At 57.9% G+C, this 18256-nt stretch overlaps 3 protein-coding genes across 3 annotated transcripts; 2 read left to right on the top strand and 1 right to left on the bottom strand.

Annotated features, from left to right (window-relative positions):
• Nucleotides 1-386: 386 nt before the first annotated feature.
• Nucleotides 387-11441, bottom strand: BJX68DRAFT_267047 (polyketide synthase 3; the record flags this gene model as incomplete). Its single annotated transcript, XM_071045693.1, has 2 exons — nucleotides 387-9698; nucleotides 9762-11441. The coding sequence occupies 2 exons, from the start codon at nucleotides 11439-11441 to the stop codon at nucleotides 387-389; spliced, it is 10992 nt and encodes a 3663-aa protein (XP_070898958.1).
• Nucleotides 11442-12474: 1033 nt separating this feature from the next.
• Nucleotides 12475-13314, top strand: BJX68DRAFT_267046 (thioesterase domain-containing protein; the record flags this gene model as incomplete). The annotated part of the gene is made up of 1 exon (XM_071045692.1): nucleotides 12475-13314. One exon carries the CDS (start codon nucleotides 12475-12477, stop codon nucleotides 13312-13314), a length of 840 nt encoding a protein of 279 aa, XP_070898957.1.
• Nucleotides 13315-15355: 2041 nt separating this feature from the next.
• On the top strand, nucleotides 15356-16567 carry BJX68DRAFT_267045 (uncharacterized protein; the record flags this gene model as incomplete). The annotated part of the gene is made up of 2 exons (XM_071045691.1): nucleotides 15356-16350; nucleotides 16438-16567. 2 exons carry the CDS (start codon nucleotides 15356-15358, stop codon nucleotides 16565-16567), a joined length of 1125 nt encoding a protein of 374 aa, XP_070898956.1.
• Between the last annotated feature and the right edge of the window lie 1689 nt (nucleotides 16568-18256).

The following is an 18256-nucleotide window of genomic DNA, read 5'->3' as shown; positions in this document are numbered from 1 at the left end:
AAGCTCTGGCCTCGCTAACGGGCGCGTTGCTACTGATAAGATATATCGTGGACTTATAGTTGTATTGTGCAGCATACCAGTGGCTTGCGAGTTGGGATGTAGGCTTGATGCCAAGATACATACTTCCGCCAGTTTTCCAAGACCTGTTAGAGCTGCTGTTGTGTCTAGCTCTCGTCAAAAGCAATCGTTGTAAACCATTTTCCCTACAACTACAGGGTTAACCAGCAATATAAAAAAGCCAGTAAGTATCATTCAAACAAGTTGACAGTCTATCTACTTTTTAACCTTCTTCACCAGTAGAATCGTAATAGAACCTCGAATAATAGAAAAGAAAAACAAGAACTGAACTTTTCCGAATGAGATACCGTCCAAACACCAACCTCCCTTTACTCCCGCCTCCCCCTCCCCTTCTCAACAACCCCCGCCATCTCCCTCAGATCCACCGCCATCCCCAGCTGCGGCAGCGGGACATCAACCCCAAACTCGCGCTTGACCGAATGCTTCAGATGGACCAAGAGAAACGAATTCCCGCCAACGGACAGGAACGAAGAGTGCGCACCGATGTCCGCGTTTGCAGCGGCGGGGCCGATGATCCGTATCCAGAGGGCGCGGAGGAGGTCTTCTGTCTCTGTGAGTTGTTCGATGCCGTTTGGTCCCTGCGATGCGGAGGGGGAGGTGCTAGCTGCTGCCGCAGCATCGGGAAGGGGCAACGTCTTCAGAAGCTCGCGATCGAGCTTCCCATTCGGGACGAGAGGCATGCGGTCCAGGACGACAACCGTCGCGGGGATCATGTACCGCGGCAGCGGGAGGCGCTGGACGAGATCCACCAGGCGCTGGTGCTCGATGGCTCGACCGGGTTTGAACGAGACATGGCAGATGAGGAACTGCGGCTGCGACTCGGAGTCGCCCCCGCGGACCGTCACGGCGGCCTCAGCGAGATCCTCCGGGGCAGCGGCCAGGATCGCCCCGGAGACTTCGTCGAGGTCGATGCGGAGCCCGCGGAGCTTGATCACTGTGCTCCCGCGCGCGGTGCGGCCGAGGAAGGTTATCGAGCCGTCTTGCTGCATGATGCCCTTGTCGCCGGTTTTGTACATTGCATTGTAGTACTTGTCTGCTGCGCTAGTCATGGTGGCGAACGGGTTCTCGATGAACGTGTCCACGTTGAACTTCGAGTCCAGGTAGCCGTTCGCGACCATGTTTCCGGCGACGCAGATCTCGCCGGGCATCCCGAGGGGCAGGAGCGTGCCATCGGCCTCGCTGGCAATGTAGATGGCGTTGTTGGGGAGGACGGGGCCGATTGTTGAGCCGAGCGCGTTTTTATCGTTATCGCCAGAGGCACGCTCGTTCAGGGGGATATCCTGCGCCGTAATCACCGTCACTTCAGTAGGCCCATACCAGTTCGTCAGCAGGAGATGAGGCAAGCCCAGGTCCCGCAAGCCATCCACGACTCGATCGGGTAGGACTTCCCCGCCTGCACCTGCGAAGCGCCACTCGGTGCATTGGCGGAGCCGATCAGCAGCATAGGTAAGCATCAGGCTATACTCCGAGGGCGTGCACATGGTCCACTGGACCTTGTTATCCAGAATCAGTCGAGAGAGTCTATCGGGATCACCTCGTGCTTCGAGGGGCGCGACGACGAGGGTCCCGCCGTTGGCGAGGGCCGTGTAGATCTGCGAGAAGCCGACGTCGAAGCCGATGGATGTCTGTTGGAGGACGCGGACTTGGCCGAGCTTGTAGCGTTGCGTTACAGCCGCAGCAAAGTTCATGATTCCGCGCTGGTGCAGCCGGATGCCCTTGGGGATTCCGGTTGAGCCGCTCGTGAATAGAATGTGGCTGTCGGCGCCGGAGTCTGTCGAAACGGTAAGCGGGGGAGGGGATGAGTGCCGATGGGTGCGGGCTAGCATGGTGATGTTGACTAGGCTGAGCTTGCTGCCTGTGTCGAGGTGGAGATGCTTGTCGGCGACCTCGTCCGCGGTCGCGGGATGGAAGACCAGGACGCGGGGCTGGCACGCCTTCATCATCTCATTGCGTCGTGCCGCGGGGACACTGGCGTCCAACGGAACAAAGACAGCCCGGATCCAGTAGACGGCCAGCATGACTGCGTACAGATCAATGCTGGGTTTGCACAGGACAGCAACGCGCGACGTCCCACTCTTAGCATCCGCAGCAAGCAAGATACTGGCATAAAGCTCGACCCTGTCCTTCAGCTGGCTGTAGGTAATACTCTCATCGCCATCCTTGATCGCGACAGAGTCCGGGAACTGAGCGGCGACTTGAGCAAATCGCTCGACCAACGTCGCAGGCCATGAATGCGAGAGCGGCGGAGTGGATCGAGCGACAGTCCGAGCGTTGTCGAGTTGCGCGTCGCTAAAGAGTTTAAAGTCCCGAACCAGGGACAAGGGCTGTTGCACAATCTCCTGGAGAGCGCTGACAAACGCCTCGGCGAGGAACTCGGTCGCTGATCGCGAGTAGTAGTCGTCGCTGCAGGTGATTCCCAGGATATGTCCTCCCTTCCCATCAGCAGAGGGCTGTATGTCGAGCACCAGGTCGTAGACCGTAGTAAAGTCCGCATCTTCCAGTGCAATGGTGCTGTCTGCACCGAGAGGACCAGAAAGGCTCACGTTGGCCATGTAGTCGAATCCGACCTGGATTAGCGGCATGTTGCCCTCGCTCATTCCTGGCCGGCGGCGCACGACCTTGTCGACGATGAGGGCGAATGGAATGTGTGCGTGGTCGAGGCTGCTCACGAGGGTCGTGCGTGTGTTTTGCAGCACCTCTGGGAATGCTTTATTCAGCGCGCCCTTGAATCGAATCGGGAGGATCGTAGCCATATGCCCGACCGTCTCGCGGAACTTGCTGAGCCCGTCGCGGCCAGCGTGCACAACACCAATGACAATGTCCGCATCTAGATTGAGCAACCGGCGGAGAAAGACCTGCAGTGCGGCGAGGTAGAACTGCATGGGGGTGACATCGCCATGCGACTGGCTGATCGCCGTGATGGCAGCCACAAACTCACTGCTTACCTCTCTGGTGACGTGGTGGTGGCCGTACGCGCGGTTGCTCTGGCGGGCTCGCACTTTGGCGACGGGGAGCAGTGGCAGGGGGTCGGGAATCGGGTCGAGGTGCTTAATCCAGTAGTCGATGCTCGCGTCCAAGCGTCCGTTCTGCACATCCTCTCGTTGCTGGCGGGTATAGTCAAAGTACGAGAGGGTAGGAGTCTGCGACCAGCTTGGAGACTGGTACTCGGCACCAATCTCTCTGAGGATCATCATGATGCTGACCACGTCGACGGCGAGGTTGTGGATGCCCAGGACCAAAGTATGCGACTGTGCCTTATGCTGCAACAAGATGACGCGGAGCGTCTCGCCAGTCTCGATGGCATACTCGTGCGCCTTCAGGCTGTCAAAGGCGCGCTGCGCATCGGCATCGGCTGTCTCCAGCGACGATTGCAGCCGGGTGAGTCGCAACTCGTTGGTGCGCATGAGATACTGTTGCACCTCGGAGCTGTCCTCGGCAACAAAGAAGCATGTCCGAAGAGCATCGTGGCGGACGATGGTCTTTTGGAATGCCTGCGTGAGTCTCTCCGCATCCAGCAGACCCTCGATCCTCCACCGGGTCGTCAGGTTGAGCGATGTTCGGCTTTCGGAGAAGGCGTGGATGTAAAACAGCCCGGATTGCGAGAAGGACAAGCGGTCAGAGCGGATGAACTCGAGGACACGCTCGGTAGATACAGATGAAAATGGTGATTCCGGGACAATCTCCCAGGAGGAAGGGGTTGACGAGATCTTGCTGTCCAGGGAGCCCCGGCTTTGACCGAGTGCCTGCTCGTCAGCGGCGGGCTCAGCTTTTGCTGGCTGTACATCCTCGGCCTCTGCAGCAACGGGAACCTCCTCTGCCGATGGTTTTGTCTCCACGCGTTCAGGCCGTTTCTCAAGATACTGCGCTGCGATGGATCGAATGATCGAAGCCGAGGGGTCACGACCAAGGATCTTCACCATCGGAATCTCAACATGCAGGCGCTCCCACAGCCACTTTCGAATCTCAATCGCATTGATAGAATCAATCCCCAACCGAGAGAGCGGCTCATCGGGGTGAATCGAGTCGAGCGAGACATGGATCATGGCCTTGATCTTCTGCGACAGGAGCTCCGTCACGGGAGGGATGGCCTCCTCCACCGTGGTGGCAGCTTCCAGCCGGGACTGGTGGCTTCCCCCAGACGCAGAGGCATCACCTGCACCACCCTCGTTGCCGTCGGAAACCTTGCGCACCATATGCGACAGGCGAGGGGATCCCACCCACCGCGGCCGGGTAGCCTGCCCCTTGTCATGGAACATCTTCACACCCATGATAACCTCGTGGCTCCCCGACCCTGGTCTCCCCGCCGCAATGCCCTGGAGGATAACATGATGGAAGTCCGCTTCAGACAGCGCAATGAGTCCGTCAGTGCGTAGCCACTCCTCAACATTCGACCCCTCACTCCGATCCGCCCTAGCCACATACCCAACATCAACCAGCATCCCGAAATTCAAAATCGAACCCGCAAGGCCACGCCGCTTCCGGTTCGCCACGAGACTAAGCATGAATGCGTTGCCCGCATGGTAGATCGCGTGCCCTGGATTCCCGATCGTCGTCCCCAGGGACCCAAAACACACGAAGAAGTCGAGCGGCGGAGCGTCGGCGAATGCCTCGTCGAGATGGACTGTCCCGTGGACTTTGGGCATCATTTGCTTCGCGATGCTTGCGGCAGAGAGGTTCCCGAAGACGCCGGGTTCAAGGACGAGGGCTGCGTTGGTCACGCCGCCGATTGGGGGCATTGTCTGTCGGAGGTACTTGACTGTCTCGAGGACTTGGCTGCGGTCTGTAACATCCATTTTGACCATCCGGATGTCGATCCCTGCAGATCGGAGGTCCTGCAGCCAGTGTTGGTTGTCCTTGGGGTTTCGGCTGGAGAGGACAATGTAGCGGGCCCCGCTGCGGACGAGGAAGTAGGCGAGGGACTGTCCGAGTTCGCCGGCCATGCCCACGAGGAAGTAGGTCTTATTAGGCGAGATGAGCGTGTGGGGATCGAGGCCGCGGATGATCGCGTTGATGGGAGTTTCGCGGGTCCAGTTTGTAACCACCGAGATACGGTCGGCCTTGTCAGTGCGCTTCTGGGAGATGTCAGCAAGGGAGAGCACGGTGGGGGCTGGGATGGAAGATAGGATGTCCTGGTGTGCTGCGAGGATGTTGACAGCTTTTTGAACTGCATCATGGGATAGCAGACTGACGCCCAGGCCTTGTGCCCTGGATCCGGAGGGAAGACACGCTGCGATAAAGGCGGCACTGTTGTCGCCGGAGAGGTCGAAGAGAGCATTTGCATCACGGGGGAGCAGCCTTGTCACAGTGCGGATCGAGCTCTGCGGGTGAACCTGGATTTCCTGGAGACCACCCAGCTGCTCAGGGCTCCCTTTCTCGCTGGTCACAGTAACGAAGACGACCCTCCTCACTGCCTCCGCAGCCAAGGTAGAGATCGCCGTGGCCAGAACCTTTGATGCACCGCAGACAAGCGTTGTCCCCGAGGGAGGGATCCTGCAGACAATACTGGATGCAATTAAGAGGGTGGCCACTTTGACAAGAGTCGCTGCATCGCACCCTTCACCGAGATGCGCCTCAAAGTCGAGATTTCCAGGTACAGCGACCACTGACGACTCGGCCTCGGACAGGGCGAATGCAGGACGTCCACCATCCATTTGGCCATAAGATAAATACCGAGGTGTCTCGCCATCGACGTGCAGGGCGACAGAGAGCTCAACTTGCAGCGGCAAATGCCCCTCTGGGACGTTGGGCGTAGTGCTGCGAGCGATTCTCGCTTCGGACGACCCTGCATCGAAGATCTCAATGGCGTCCGCAGAACCAACAGACTTGACCATCTTCCGGCGATCCGCATTGAAGATTTCGTTCGTCTCGGTATCCAGAAGCACACGCGGGGTGACCATCTGTCCATTCCTAACCACAAGCTCCGGCTCCTGGACCCAGAGCATCCCTTCCGTAACGCTCGGAGAAGAAGTTGAAAAGACCAGGCGCAAGAATTGAACGAGCACAGTCTGGCCATTGACCGGCTCCCCATGATCAAAGTCGAGGAATTGCAGAGTCAAATCGACATGTTCGTGGTTCAAGGCCCGGCCAATACCGGCCATGATATTCGCGTACGGATCCTCCACGAGGCGGCCGGAGGTGACCCAAAGAATGTTGCGAGCACGACCTAGCACCTCTTGCAGATTCTTCAGCTCGTTGACAGACGGTGGCGTTGAGAAGAGCGGCTTGTCCAGGTCCTGCAGGTTAAATACCGAGCAACCCTCCGGAATGCGAGCAACGTCGACCGTGTCGAACCGACTGTATAGTTGGATCTCGGATGCCCAGCGGCGGAAGAGGTTCCTTCCCTGTCGGACAATGCTTGAGACGCGACTTGTCTCGCCGCCGATAATCACTACCTTGGCTGGTGGGATTGTGTGCAGGGCTGTCAGCGGGCTGCGAAGGATCGCCAGACGATCGTCCATGGCCTGCGCGGCGAGAACCGAGTAGCCATGTCTAGCTTGCGGGGGCTGATCGTGCAAGATGGAGTCGATACCGAAGAACCCATTGTTGGAGAGGAGGTTATCCAGTTCGCCGGTCTTGATGGCTGGACACGACGCTTTGTCCCCGTTCTCCCACCAGCCTTCGACCCCTCCGAGCATCGCCATCGGCACGAGTGACATACCGGTGAGCTCCATCGAGATCAAGAACCCACCGGGACGCAACAGATTCCGCAGCGCGCGGATGGACTGGGGAAGATCCTTGCGCGCACGGCACAGGTCGGTGACTATGATGACATCGTAGAGCTCCCTTTTCTTGAGAGCGGGAACAGCATCCTCATCCTCGGGATTGAACACGTCGAACGAGAATCTCCCCGTGTCTAGCGCAGGGGCCAGCTTCTCACTGCTCTTCAGCTGATCAACAACATCTTGCGAGGGATTCACACAGGTATAAGCCGCGTAGGCATCGCCGACGGCATCCAGGATCCCAGTGACAGTGTTGACAGTACCACGACCAGCATCGCCGCACAGGTGCAGAATGTTCGTTCTCGGGAACGTGTGGCTGACCTGAGCGACGAGCTGTGCGATTGCCTGGCTGCACCCTGTGCCCCGCGTACACAAGCCCTGATAGACAGAGAAGTTTGGCTTCTGTCCAGTAGACCGGCCATTCATCAGGGACTGGGTTCGCTGTGCGCTCGCTAGCAGTGCCACCATGTCGGGGTCGGTTGGATTGCGAGAGACCAGCTCCGCAATTGTCTCGGGGGTATCGAGCAGCCATTCACCTTTTAGGAAGCCGCGATCGGTGTCCGCGCGGATATTCGCTGTGATCGCATTGATGCACCGGACGAGCCTCTGGTGATGGGGCAGCAGACCGTGCATATCCTGTGGCGTGACTGAATCGCTGAGACGGCGCAGGTAGAACAGTGCGACCCGCTCGTAATCCTCTGCCGTGTAGCTCGATGCAGACTTCTCCACGACGACAGCAGCCGGAGGGAGCGACAAGCCATGTGCTGCGTCATGTCCCCAGACCGTCTTCGCGTACATGTTTCGATCCTCCGACGGCAGCTGTTCGGCAAGCGCCTTGAAGGCTACGCCCTCGAGCTGGATCTCGCAGACCTCCCCGGTGCTCCCGCCCCCTGTGCTCTTGACGCTGATATCGGTCTCGATGCGTGGGCCCAAGCCGACCGTGGGACTGGTCAGATAAGCTTCAATGCTGACCTGGGACCCAGCCCCAAATGCCTGGTTCGGATCGATGATGGCCCGCTTGATCCCCACGGGGAGATACGGGCTGTGCATGGACCGCTCGGCCATGGAGAGAATCGTCGAGAGACCCGTCTGAAAGGCAACATCCGTAACAGCCGGATGCAGCGTGCAAGCGATCTGCATATCCGGATCCTCCTCGTCCCACACCGCTACGCCCTTTGCGTGGCCCCAGCATTTGTTCAATGTCTCGAGGCCCCGGAAGGGTCCCGAGTACGCGAACCCGATTTCCGCCGCGGCCTGGTAGAACCGGTCGACCTTGCAGGGCGTCAGTTCGATCTTGGAAATGGATGTTGGGGGGAGGTCTGTGCCCGCAGGGGCACCGAGGTGGATGGTCAGCTGGCCCTGGCAGTTCTTGTCGGCTTCGACGTGCTGGTCGCTGCGGGCGTAGCTGTGGCAGGTGAATTCGGCTTCGATGTTGGAGGATCGCGGATCCACAGAGCCCCGGGCACGAATCGTGAAGATAATCTCGACTTCGTCGCCCTCGTTGACCGGTAGCGCCGTCGGGATCGTCATATCCCACACCTCGATGAGCCTTAATGCGTGACCATGGCTCTTGGCAAATACCTTTGCGGCATCAACAGCCAAGCTGATATACCCTGTCGCCGGGAAGAGGATCTGGCTCTGGAAGACGTGCCCACGGAGCCAGGGCATTTCTTCCAGTCGCAAGGTGTTTCGCCACGTGTGCTCTGACCCTGTATCTTGCCAAAGGCGCCCGAGCAGGTCGTGGGTGGGCTGCGGGTTAAGACGATAGCTTCGAGATACGCGGGACTCGCGCCAGTGGGGTTGCGGGTGGTCCCATGCGTAGGGTGGGAGGTCGCTGAGTGGGACTGGGGATTTTAACCCATTAAAGCCGAGGGCTGTGCGCCATCCCGAAAGTTGGACAGAGGTTGGAGCCAAAGTCCAGAGGGCAGTGAGGGCTTCCGAAAAGGTCTCCATGGCGTTCTGGCCGCGGCTCAAGCACGAAGTGTAGGGCATCGAGGACTGTTTCAGAGTCTGGTTGACGGGCCCTCTGAGAGCGCCATGGGGACCGACCTCGACGGCGGTACTGAAGCTCACGCCATTGCCCTGCACTGAAGAGGTCACTGCTTCGGAGAAAAGCACTGGCTGTACCAGGTTCTGAACCCAGTACGCGCCGTCCAATCCCATTTCCAGCGGAACTTCGAGAATGTCCGTATCGAGCCGAACACTCGAATACCACCGACACTCCTGATCAGCCGGCGGTGTCTGGACAGTAACCCCGAGCTCCTTCAGGCGTTGCAAGTATGGCTCAGCACAGGCCCGCATATGATGCGAGTGGTACGCCGTGTCAACCTGCAGCGCTCGGGCCTGCACCTGCCGCTCATCAAGGACACCCTTCATCTCGGCGACGGCATCACGGTCTCCGGACAGGGTCACACTGGACGGCGAATTGCTCGCGGCAACCGTAACCCGGCCCTGGAATTGCTGTTCCGCGCAAAGCGCTGTTGCTGCTCCCCGCGACATGGAAACGGCCATCATGGATCCAGCCTGCCCGTTCGCACCTCGCGCAAGATTCGACACACACCCACGGTAGTACGATATCCCCATCGCGTCGCGTCGGCTCAACAGCCCGGCGGCATACGCAGCACCGATCTCGCCAGAGGAATGCCCGACGACACTGCGGAAGTGGACTCCGCAGAGACGGAGGAGGTCGACGAGGGCGATCTGGATTGCGGTGCAGAGGGGCTGGGAGAATCGGGCTTCGGATATGTGCGACTCGCCTGGGGGAGCGGAGAGCTCGGCGCTTAGGGACCAGGTTGGTGGGTCGGGGATCGAGGCGAGGAGGCGCTCGCATTCAAGGATCGAGTCTCGGAAGGAAGGGCAGTGGTTGAAGAGGGCGTAGCCCATTTGGGCTGCTTGGGCGCCCTTTATCGATGAGAGACGTTAGCAACAGAATCAACACAGAGCCACTATATCGGCACTACATACCTGGCCGGTGAATACGCCCAGAATCGACACACCCTCCCCGGTAGCTCCTCCAGCCACCGAAGACGAGGACCCGTCGCTTGCGGTGTTGAGCATGTTGATTTGGTCGGTCAACTTCTCGGCGAGGTCATCGCGGTCCACGGCCGTTGGGATTGCAGTTCGGTATCGAAAGACAGATCTCCTCGAGTGCAGCGTGCTGCTCAAGGTCTCCAGGTCCACGGACTCGTTGACGCGGAGGTAGTTGGCCAGTTGCTGAAGCCAGCTCACCAACGACCCCTGGCTTCTGGCTGAGAACACGAACGGGCCCATGAGCGTTTCCTCAGCCTCTTCGCACTCGGACATGCGACCAGGAGCCTGCTGTGCTTCGGTATTGGACGGCTCGTAGCTCTCGAGAATCGCATGCGCGTTGGTGCCGCCAAACCCGAAACTGTTAACACTCGCCCTGCGGGGCCCATTGCCGGTCTCCGGCCAGGGAATCAGAGTCGTCGGAACCTGGAGACCATCGTAAAACGGTGCAACCTTCGGACTCAGATTGTTGAAGTGCATATTGGGAGGGATCGTCTTGTTCTGAATCGCCAGCGAGGCCTTGATCACACCCGCTAATCCAGCGCAGCCTTCGAGATGGCCGATGACGGTTTTGATCGACCCGCAGTACAGAACAGGTTGTTCCTTCTCACTCCGGAATGCGTCTCGAATAGCCTGCGCCTCGGCCGGGTCTCCAGCCTGCGTGCCCGTGCCGTGGCACTCAAAGTACTGGCACCGATCCGCAACCGGATCCAGGCCTGCAGCGCGATACGTCGACTGGATGAGCGTCGTCTGCGCAGCCGGCGAGGGGATCGTAATCCCGCGGCCATCGCCCTGTCCGTCCGAGTTGACGCCAGTTCCGCGGATAATGCACTCGATGCGATCGTTGTCCGCGATCGCCTGGGAGAGTGTCTTGAGAACAACGGCTGCGACACCTTCACCGCGTGCGTAACCGGAAGCATCGCTGTCCCACATGCGGCAGCGAGATTCGGTCGAGATCATGTGCATGGAGCTTGCCATGATGTACCAGGTTGAGTCCATGAGGAGGTTTGTGCCTGCCACCACGGCCTGTGTGGCCTCTCCTCGCTGGAGACCCTGCACGGCCATGTGGAGGGCAACGAGGGAGCTGGAACAGGCGGTATCCAACGCCAGGGAAGCACCCTGGAGGTTAAAGGCGTAGGAGATGCGGTTCGCAAGAATCGACCTGGATACACCAGTAGCAGCATGGCCGCCGAGTGTATCCGGGTCCCGAGACTGGATACACTGATAGTCATCAGTCATCACCCCAACATGCACCGAAGTCTGGCTGTTGTCAACAGCCTCAAGCGACAGCCCCGCAGCCTCAAAGGCTTCGTAGACAGTCTCAAGAAGCATCCGCTGCTGCGGATCCATCTCAGCGGCGTCCTTGGGGTTGATGTGGAAAAACGCATTGTCGAAATGGCGCGTGTCTTCCTCGAGCAGGTACGACTTGTGCAGGACGTTGGAGCGCCCGCGCATGTCGCCGTTGGCATTGTAGTACCCCTCGGTCCCCAGTCTGTCCTGGGCGAACGATTTGAGGACGTCGCGGGGCGCCTTGAGCAGCTCCCAGAGCTTGGACGGGGTGCTGGCCGAGCCGGGGAAGCGGCAGGCTGTTCCCACGATGGCGATTGGTTCGTACATGGTAAGCCGAGCAAGCGAATATAGAAAGGTAAGGGCGAGGGCTGTCAAGTGCTTTGCAGTCAATGATTGCCAGGCGATGAAGGATGTCTCTCAATTCACCAAGAGCATGGCAGCGGAACCCATTCTTAAATACAGTCTGGAATTCAGCGCATAACTCGTCTATCCAGAGTCAAAAACACTACACTCTGACCGCATCAATGATCAAACATGACGATGCCGGCCAAGGACTCGGTCAGCATGTGCCTAAGATAGCCCATCCCTGTGTTTGAAACGGTCTGCTAGTTTGGCCCTACTGCTGCGGAGGGCCAGAGTATAGCGCCGGGCTCTCGCTTACATGTGTCGAGGGAGCATGTTGGCCTCTTGGACGTTTCGCGGCTCTTCGCTGTTCGCTTACTGCGCTGCACAGCGCCCGCACTCGAGGCTCTTTGCTGACGTGGTGGGACAAATCCCGCAATATGTTGCGCTCTTCGCGGGATCAGCATCTAGAATCGTCTACATGGATAGATTGGCAATTGAAGCGGTCTGCAAGATCATCAACTTGATACATCAACCCGCCAATGAAGCTTCCCTTGGATCTCCCCAAACCACGCGATGCGGAATGCTCTAGTCAGCCTTTTTGAAACTGCACATCGATCCAGAGTATCCTCGGTCTGAAGACAATCAGGATTGTATACCTTGCTCACTGAGCAAGAAGGAGTCCGCGGACCACCTCCATCACTTCGGTCTTCGCACAACGGGCACACATCATGATGAACAGCATCGTGAACTTGCATCATCATCACCACTTTGGCTTCACTCTGGGCTATCGTCTTCCGCCAGCTTCCGGCCATGTGCCTTTTTATCGACTCGCTTCCGCCGCCAACAACGAGATGCCTCCTCTGCGTACGCACCAACACAGCCGACGCGCTCTCCAGCCTCTTTTAGCCTTGTCTATTCTCATTGGCACAATTTCCACATTCCACATCTTGTCTGCGCCACATAATCTAATTCCAATTCGAACCAACCAACCAACCAACCAACCAACCAACCAACAATGGAATGCAACCCCGAACTCATTCACGGCCCCGACATGGCGCGCGAGAACGGGCCCTCCTCAGCCCCCCGCGCCCCGCTCTTCCTCATCCACGACGGCGGCGGCACAACCTTTGCCTACCACTGCCTGGAACCCCTGCGCCGCCCGCTCTACGGCATCTCCAACCCCCGCTACCACACCGGCGGAACCTTTGAAGGCGGCATGCGCGGCATGGGCCGGCTCTACGCATCCATGATCCGCAAAACCTGCAGCGAACCGAGCTTCCCAGCGGGGAAACTCGATCCAGATGGCCGCGTGCCCGTCCTCATTGGCGGGTGGAGCATGGGCGGCCTCGTCGCGATCGAAGTCGCCAAGGCGCTGACGGACGATCGACAGGTTCGCGTCGTCGGTGTCCTGCTCATCGAGACCATGTACCCCGTGCATGCGCGCGCGCCCACAGAGGTCTACGACGAGACCCTCGAGCACCTGCAGGACGTCCTCTCCAAGGCCTCGGGCAACGCGGCTCTCTCCATCCGCGCCATGCACGACTCGCTCGTCGCCATTCGCGACTGGACGCCGCCCGTGTGGAAGGGCGCGCAGGGTGCGCTGCGCCCGCGCTTCTCGCTTCTCCGTGCTGTCAGTCCGATGCCCACGACGCCTGGGAGCAAGCATCGGCATCTGACTGATATGGATCGGCATGATCGACGGCTCGGCTGGGATCGGTATGAGGCGGGGCTGTTCACGGAGACGGTGGATGTCAAGGGGAATCATTTTGATATGTTTTCGTTTAAACACATTGAGGGGGCTTCGACGGCGATTCGGAGGTGTTGTGATACGTTGGAGAAGATGGGGGCTGTTTGATGCTGAGGGGACTGTGTTTTTGCTTGCCTCTTTTTTTTTTCTTTTTTGTGGCTTCAGCCTTGATTTGTTCTTGCGATTGTCTTACATAGAATCCATAAACGAATAACAGTATACCGTCTTAGATTTAATCACGCCGACTTTGATCTCCTTGAGTTTATCTGGGGGCGTTTCTTCATCATTAGGATATGTTGCACAGGATCTTTGTCCCGACGACCACGTCCTTGTTATGGATGCCGAAGATCAACGCCGTCCGTATGCATGTCAGATTATGTCAGACCATTGTCTCTGCCACTTAAAGATAGTGTGAATTGCGAGACCTGACTATGATGGTATCCAACATGCAGCTGCGCTATGAAGAATCATGGCCCGATTAAGTGGGCTACAAGTTGGGAAATGGTGTGGTCTCCACACATTGAGTGACATTGCAGGCCATTGAGCTGGTGGGTTCCGAGGCAGTTCACGGGGCAATTGAGCAGGCGCTCAAGCAGACAGTCAAGTAGGCGCTGCGTTGGTCTGCCTAGCAACCAGTAATTTATGCAGCCATTGAATGGATGAGAAGACCTTTCCACCCAGCACAGCCCTATCTACTTTGAAACCGGCCTAGTCTGACCCTCCCCATGTGCTACCACTCGTCGCATTCGTTGTTTGTCAGTCATTCATCTGCTGCTTCGGAGATAAACTACTAAAGGGGCAAATGAACAGCCCAGACTCTGGTTCCAGAGGCGAAACCCGTGATGATATGGTATCCAAAGCCCGAATCCATCCCCTAGCCCTATAGGGTAGCCAACCTAACCTACGCCGGACTCCTCCTCCCAACGGCGTCAGTCGCAATTTCAATTTGACTCAGCACTAGACTCCTCATCGCAGTTCGCACTGGTCAAGGCCCTGCGCACATTTCTTTGGCGTCTTCATCCACATCCTCATCTCCCGGCTGGTCCCGGACGAATTGACATCCGTCGCAGCGAGTCGCCACGAGCACTCCGTATCTCGCCCAGCGGTTCCGCTTACTCCCGGACCGCAGTGTGCTCAATACGGATCCACGGTGCGGCAACGTCGCTTCCCATCTATCTGCAGGTGAGATCGGCCGGCTCCTCGACGCGTTTGCCCTTAGGGCTGATCTGGTCTGGAGCCGCATCATATCCTCTACGCCAAGGCCTTCACCGCCACCGCAAACCATCAGGATTGCGTCCTCCTTGTCGGGGCGCACTTCTGGGACAGCAAGGTTGACCACGGCGAGTTTGCTTGCGGCTTACATTATGGAGGCAGGGCAGTGGCATACGCCCCGGAGCATGGTGGCGACTACGTAGAGATCTTGGAGTACTGGAGCCTTGCGCGCGCTTCGCTGTTTAGAAGCGTCCTATGGCGAGGCCAAGTCCGTGTTGCGAAGAGGACTCTGGGAGTTGCAAGATCCGATGACGGCGCACTCAGCCGTTTGATGCCCCGCGGGTGCAAACGGCGGAGGTCCGCGGGATTCCAGGCAGCGTTTGCGGGGGATCGCAAGATGCGGGCTGGTGTGACAATCATTTCTTGGTATTGCCCCGCGGATCGATCGACTCGTTCGCCAAGAAGTATTGCTCAGTCTCTAATGTGTTCGATCCCCATGCATCGTATAGTCGGCCTTTGGAAACCCCGAGATTCTTGCCGCCGGACTCTGGCGGAGAGGCTGTGCGTGTCTTGAGTGCGATGAAGTTGTTACGGAGTATCGGTGAAGATCAAATTGAGACTGCCAATTTCTCGGCAGTTTGAAAGAGGGCTGGATGCTGATCTCAGATGATCTCTTGAGGGCGCTGCCGGATCGTTGCTGCAGCATATCTGACTGAGCGGCAAACGGGGGATCGCAGGAACTGACGTTGGCTAATCCTTGGCCACGCTCTGAGACAAAGAAAGAATCGGCTTGAGACGGATGGTATGCACCTACGCTGGTCGACGCTTTGTGTCAATTCCTCCCGCCTAATAGTCCCCGGAATCCCTGAGATTTCAGCACCTGCGCTCATTGCGTTCGCCTGTCTACCTGGGTACTATCATAGCTGATCTTCTCGCAATGCCCATCTTTCGCCCCCCGCCCTCCTTGGACCTGCATGGCCTCTACCACATGCTCCGGCTAGAGGTGCTGCACCCAAAGCTGCTCTCCTTTGCTCGAGATGGACCCCTCCCGCTCATGTGGAACAACCTGACCACCCGGTCCAAACCCCTACAGCCAGATGAACTCGAGGCTGTCACCGGGCGAACTGCCCTCATCGTGGGCGCGACATCTGGTGTGGGTTTGGAGGTGGCCAAGATCTTCGCCGCACACTGCTCGCGCCTGATCATCACAGCGCGAGACCCCGACCGCGGCGAACAGGCCCTCGAGGAAATCCGCGCCAGCCACTCCGATGAAAAGGGCAGCGCCGAGATTGAAATCTGGCCGCTCGACATGGAGTCGTTCCGGTCGATCCGCGAGTTCAGCCAGCGCCTACAGGACGACCTACCCTCGCTCGACATTGCAGTCCTCAATGCGGGGGTCTGGAACGTCCAGTTCACCCGCTCCATCGACGAGAACGAGACACACCTGCAGGTAAACTATCTCGCCTCCTGTGCGCTGTCCATCGCCGTCCTCGACCTCCTTGGACGCGGCGACTCGACTTCGGCGGGACGCCTCCTGACCGTTACATCCGAGGGCCACTCGCTCGAGGAGATCCCCCCCTGGAAACGCGCCAGCGACGTCCTGCAGAGCTTCAACGACCCCGCCGCTCTCACCTGCTACGAGCGGTACCGACTCTCCAAGCTCCTCAGCATGCTCTGGACGCACGAACTCGCGGCCCTCATCAACAGCAGCAACCGCGCCGTCGAGGGCTCGTCCCGCCGCGTCGAAATCGCCTCCTTCACGCCTGGCGCAACCCAGACGCAAATCTGCCGCGATCTGGGCGCGGGCCGCGTCGTGCGCCTGCTCGTCAGGCTCTTTTGCCAGTCAGCTGAAGAGGGCGCCTGGACGTATGTCCGCGCGCTGGCTTCAGAGGTCTACAGTGGGCTGTATTTCTTCCGCGGGCGCCCGAGCGAGTATGTCTTTCTTCCCCCTTTCTCCTTTCCTTTCATCTGACAGGGAGAGTTCACTGGTTTGTGTTTGCTAATTTGTGTACGACGTAGCCCCGCGGATTGTGTCACCTCGATCAAGCACCGGTATTTTCGCGAGGACCTCGTCAAGGAGACGCTTGCAATGCTCGAGGGGCATGTCGTGGTCCCGGATGGTGTGCGCGAGATGCTATCGGGTTGTTGAATTTGTTTCCGTCACTCTTTGCTCTCGTTGTGGTCTCGCTTTCGGTTGTCCTGGCCTGGTCGTTGGGCATTACCTACGCGTACGAGAGTCACAATTTTGCTTGGCCTGCCCGGATCATGACGTGTCTGCGTTACGGTGGTTTATAGTCTGTGTAACTCTGATTCTGTCTTGGTGTTTTCTCGTCCCCCGCGGAGCCCGAACCGGCCCCTCTCCCGCTGCAGCTCTGTCTCTCCCCAGACCACCTCTTCCTCTCGCCAACAGCGCAGCATAGACTCCATCCGCTGAATCCGGATCTGAAACTAGTGACTTTGGGTGCTATTAGTGTAGATTCCACATACGCTGGATTCTTCAACGGTAGTCTTCTAGAGTAGCGGTGACGAACCTTGATGAGATGATGTGCTTAACAGACTGCGTGGCTTGTACTCCGATCTTGCTCCAGACCCTGTTCCTGTACTCGGGAGATGTATATCCCTATCTAACCATGGCGTAGCCGGACTTGACAAAGGATTTTCGTCACCTGTGTGCATCTTCACGGTAGATATATATGTTGGGTCACACGGTCCAACTGCTACCTTTCTGTACGTTCTAGAGATCCACTGTAGTTGGAAGTAGAGAGCGCCGTATATAGGTCCATCATCCCGGCTCTACAGGCACAGAGACCTGGATAAGGGCTATCGCGCCGATTCTCAATATGGGAAAAGAGCGAACGACAATCGCAGCGCGTGGCCTTCTTCTCAGGTACCCTAGAGACCAGCCCTCCTCCCTCCCTTCCTCGGCCAAACCGTCTTCTAATATCGAGTAAAAAGCTCTTCACGGGTAAAGGATTTCAACATGACGAAACCCATCGCGGCCATTCAGGGGCGAGAAAAAAACTCTCAACACCACAAAGCATAAAACTCCCCCTTTGTCTCCTCCGCGGAATGGGGGACAAAGCCGGGCGGCGTGGTGAAATGTCCGTGGCTGAGGTGTATTGACAGGACTCTTCATGTCTTGCAGTATCATCAGAGACACCGTGACGAATACGGCAGGTACTTATGAGATGCCTCTTGATGTGGTGTGACGAAAAGACGTATCGGCAGCTTGCGGCCAGATACTCGGAGATCCGCTATGTAGTATGAGGTTGATCAGGCCTGTGCTGTTGGCGAATGTGTAAATCCGTTCAAGAGTGCATTCGACGTTTTCACTGATACTGATGCAAATACATATTGCGCAAGAGGCACGGGACAACAAGGTGATGAAGGTCTACGACTTGGGTATGGTTAGTCTAGTCTATTTCAGGATGGTATGTTGATATGGACATCTACACCAGGAGTGTCGACACCAAATGGTCGAGTAGTGCAGGTGGACGACTATCGCTCAAAAGGAAGCAGGAGCATTTGCCGGAGTGGAACGAGACCCCTGCTTCAGTATCATCGAATCCATGAATATTGACATACCACTCGCATTCCGATCGAACAACCCGTCAACGATGTTTTTTCACGCCACTACAACGCTCTCTCTCTTCCTCGACCCCATTCTTCAGGAACCTGAACTGTCCGAGGGCAGAAGCAATGGAGCCATGTTACAGGAGGCGCAACTCGGCCCGAAACCAGTCATGGCTGCGAGATAAAGCGCAGGATTGTCGGTGGAGTGATCGAGATCATTCGTGTCAGTGGCAGGCGAGGACTGTGGGATACGATGCACTAGGGG

Source organism: Aspergillus pseudodeflectus (genome assembly GCF_044049435.1).
Source record: "Aspergillus pseudodeflectus strain CBS 756.74 chromosome Unknown BJX68scaffold_22, whole genome shotgun sequence".
Classification (NCBI taxonomy): Eukaryota; Fungi; Ascomycota; class Eurotiomycetes; order Eurotiales; family Aspergillaceae; genus Aspergillus; species Aspergillus pseudodeflectus.
Note: the sequence above shows the minus strand (reverse complement) of the source record. Positions and strands in the feature narration are given on the sequence as shown.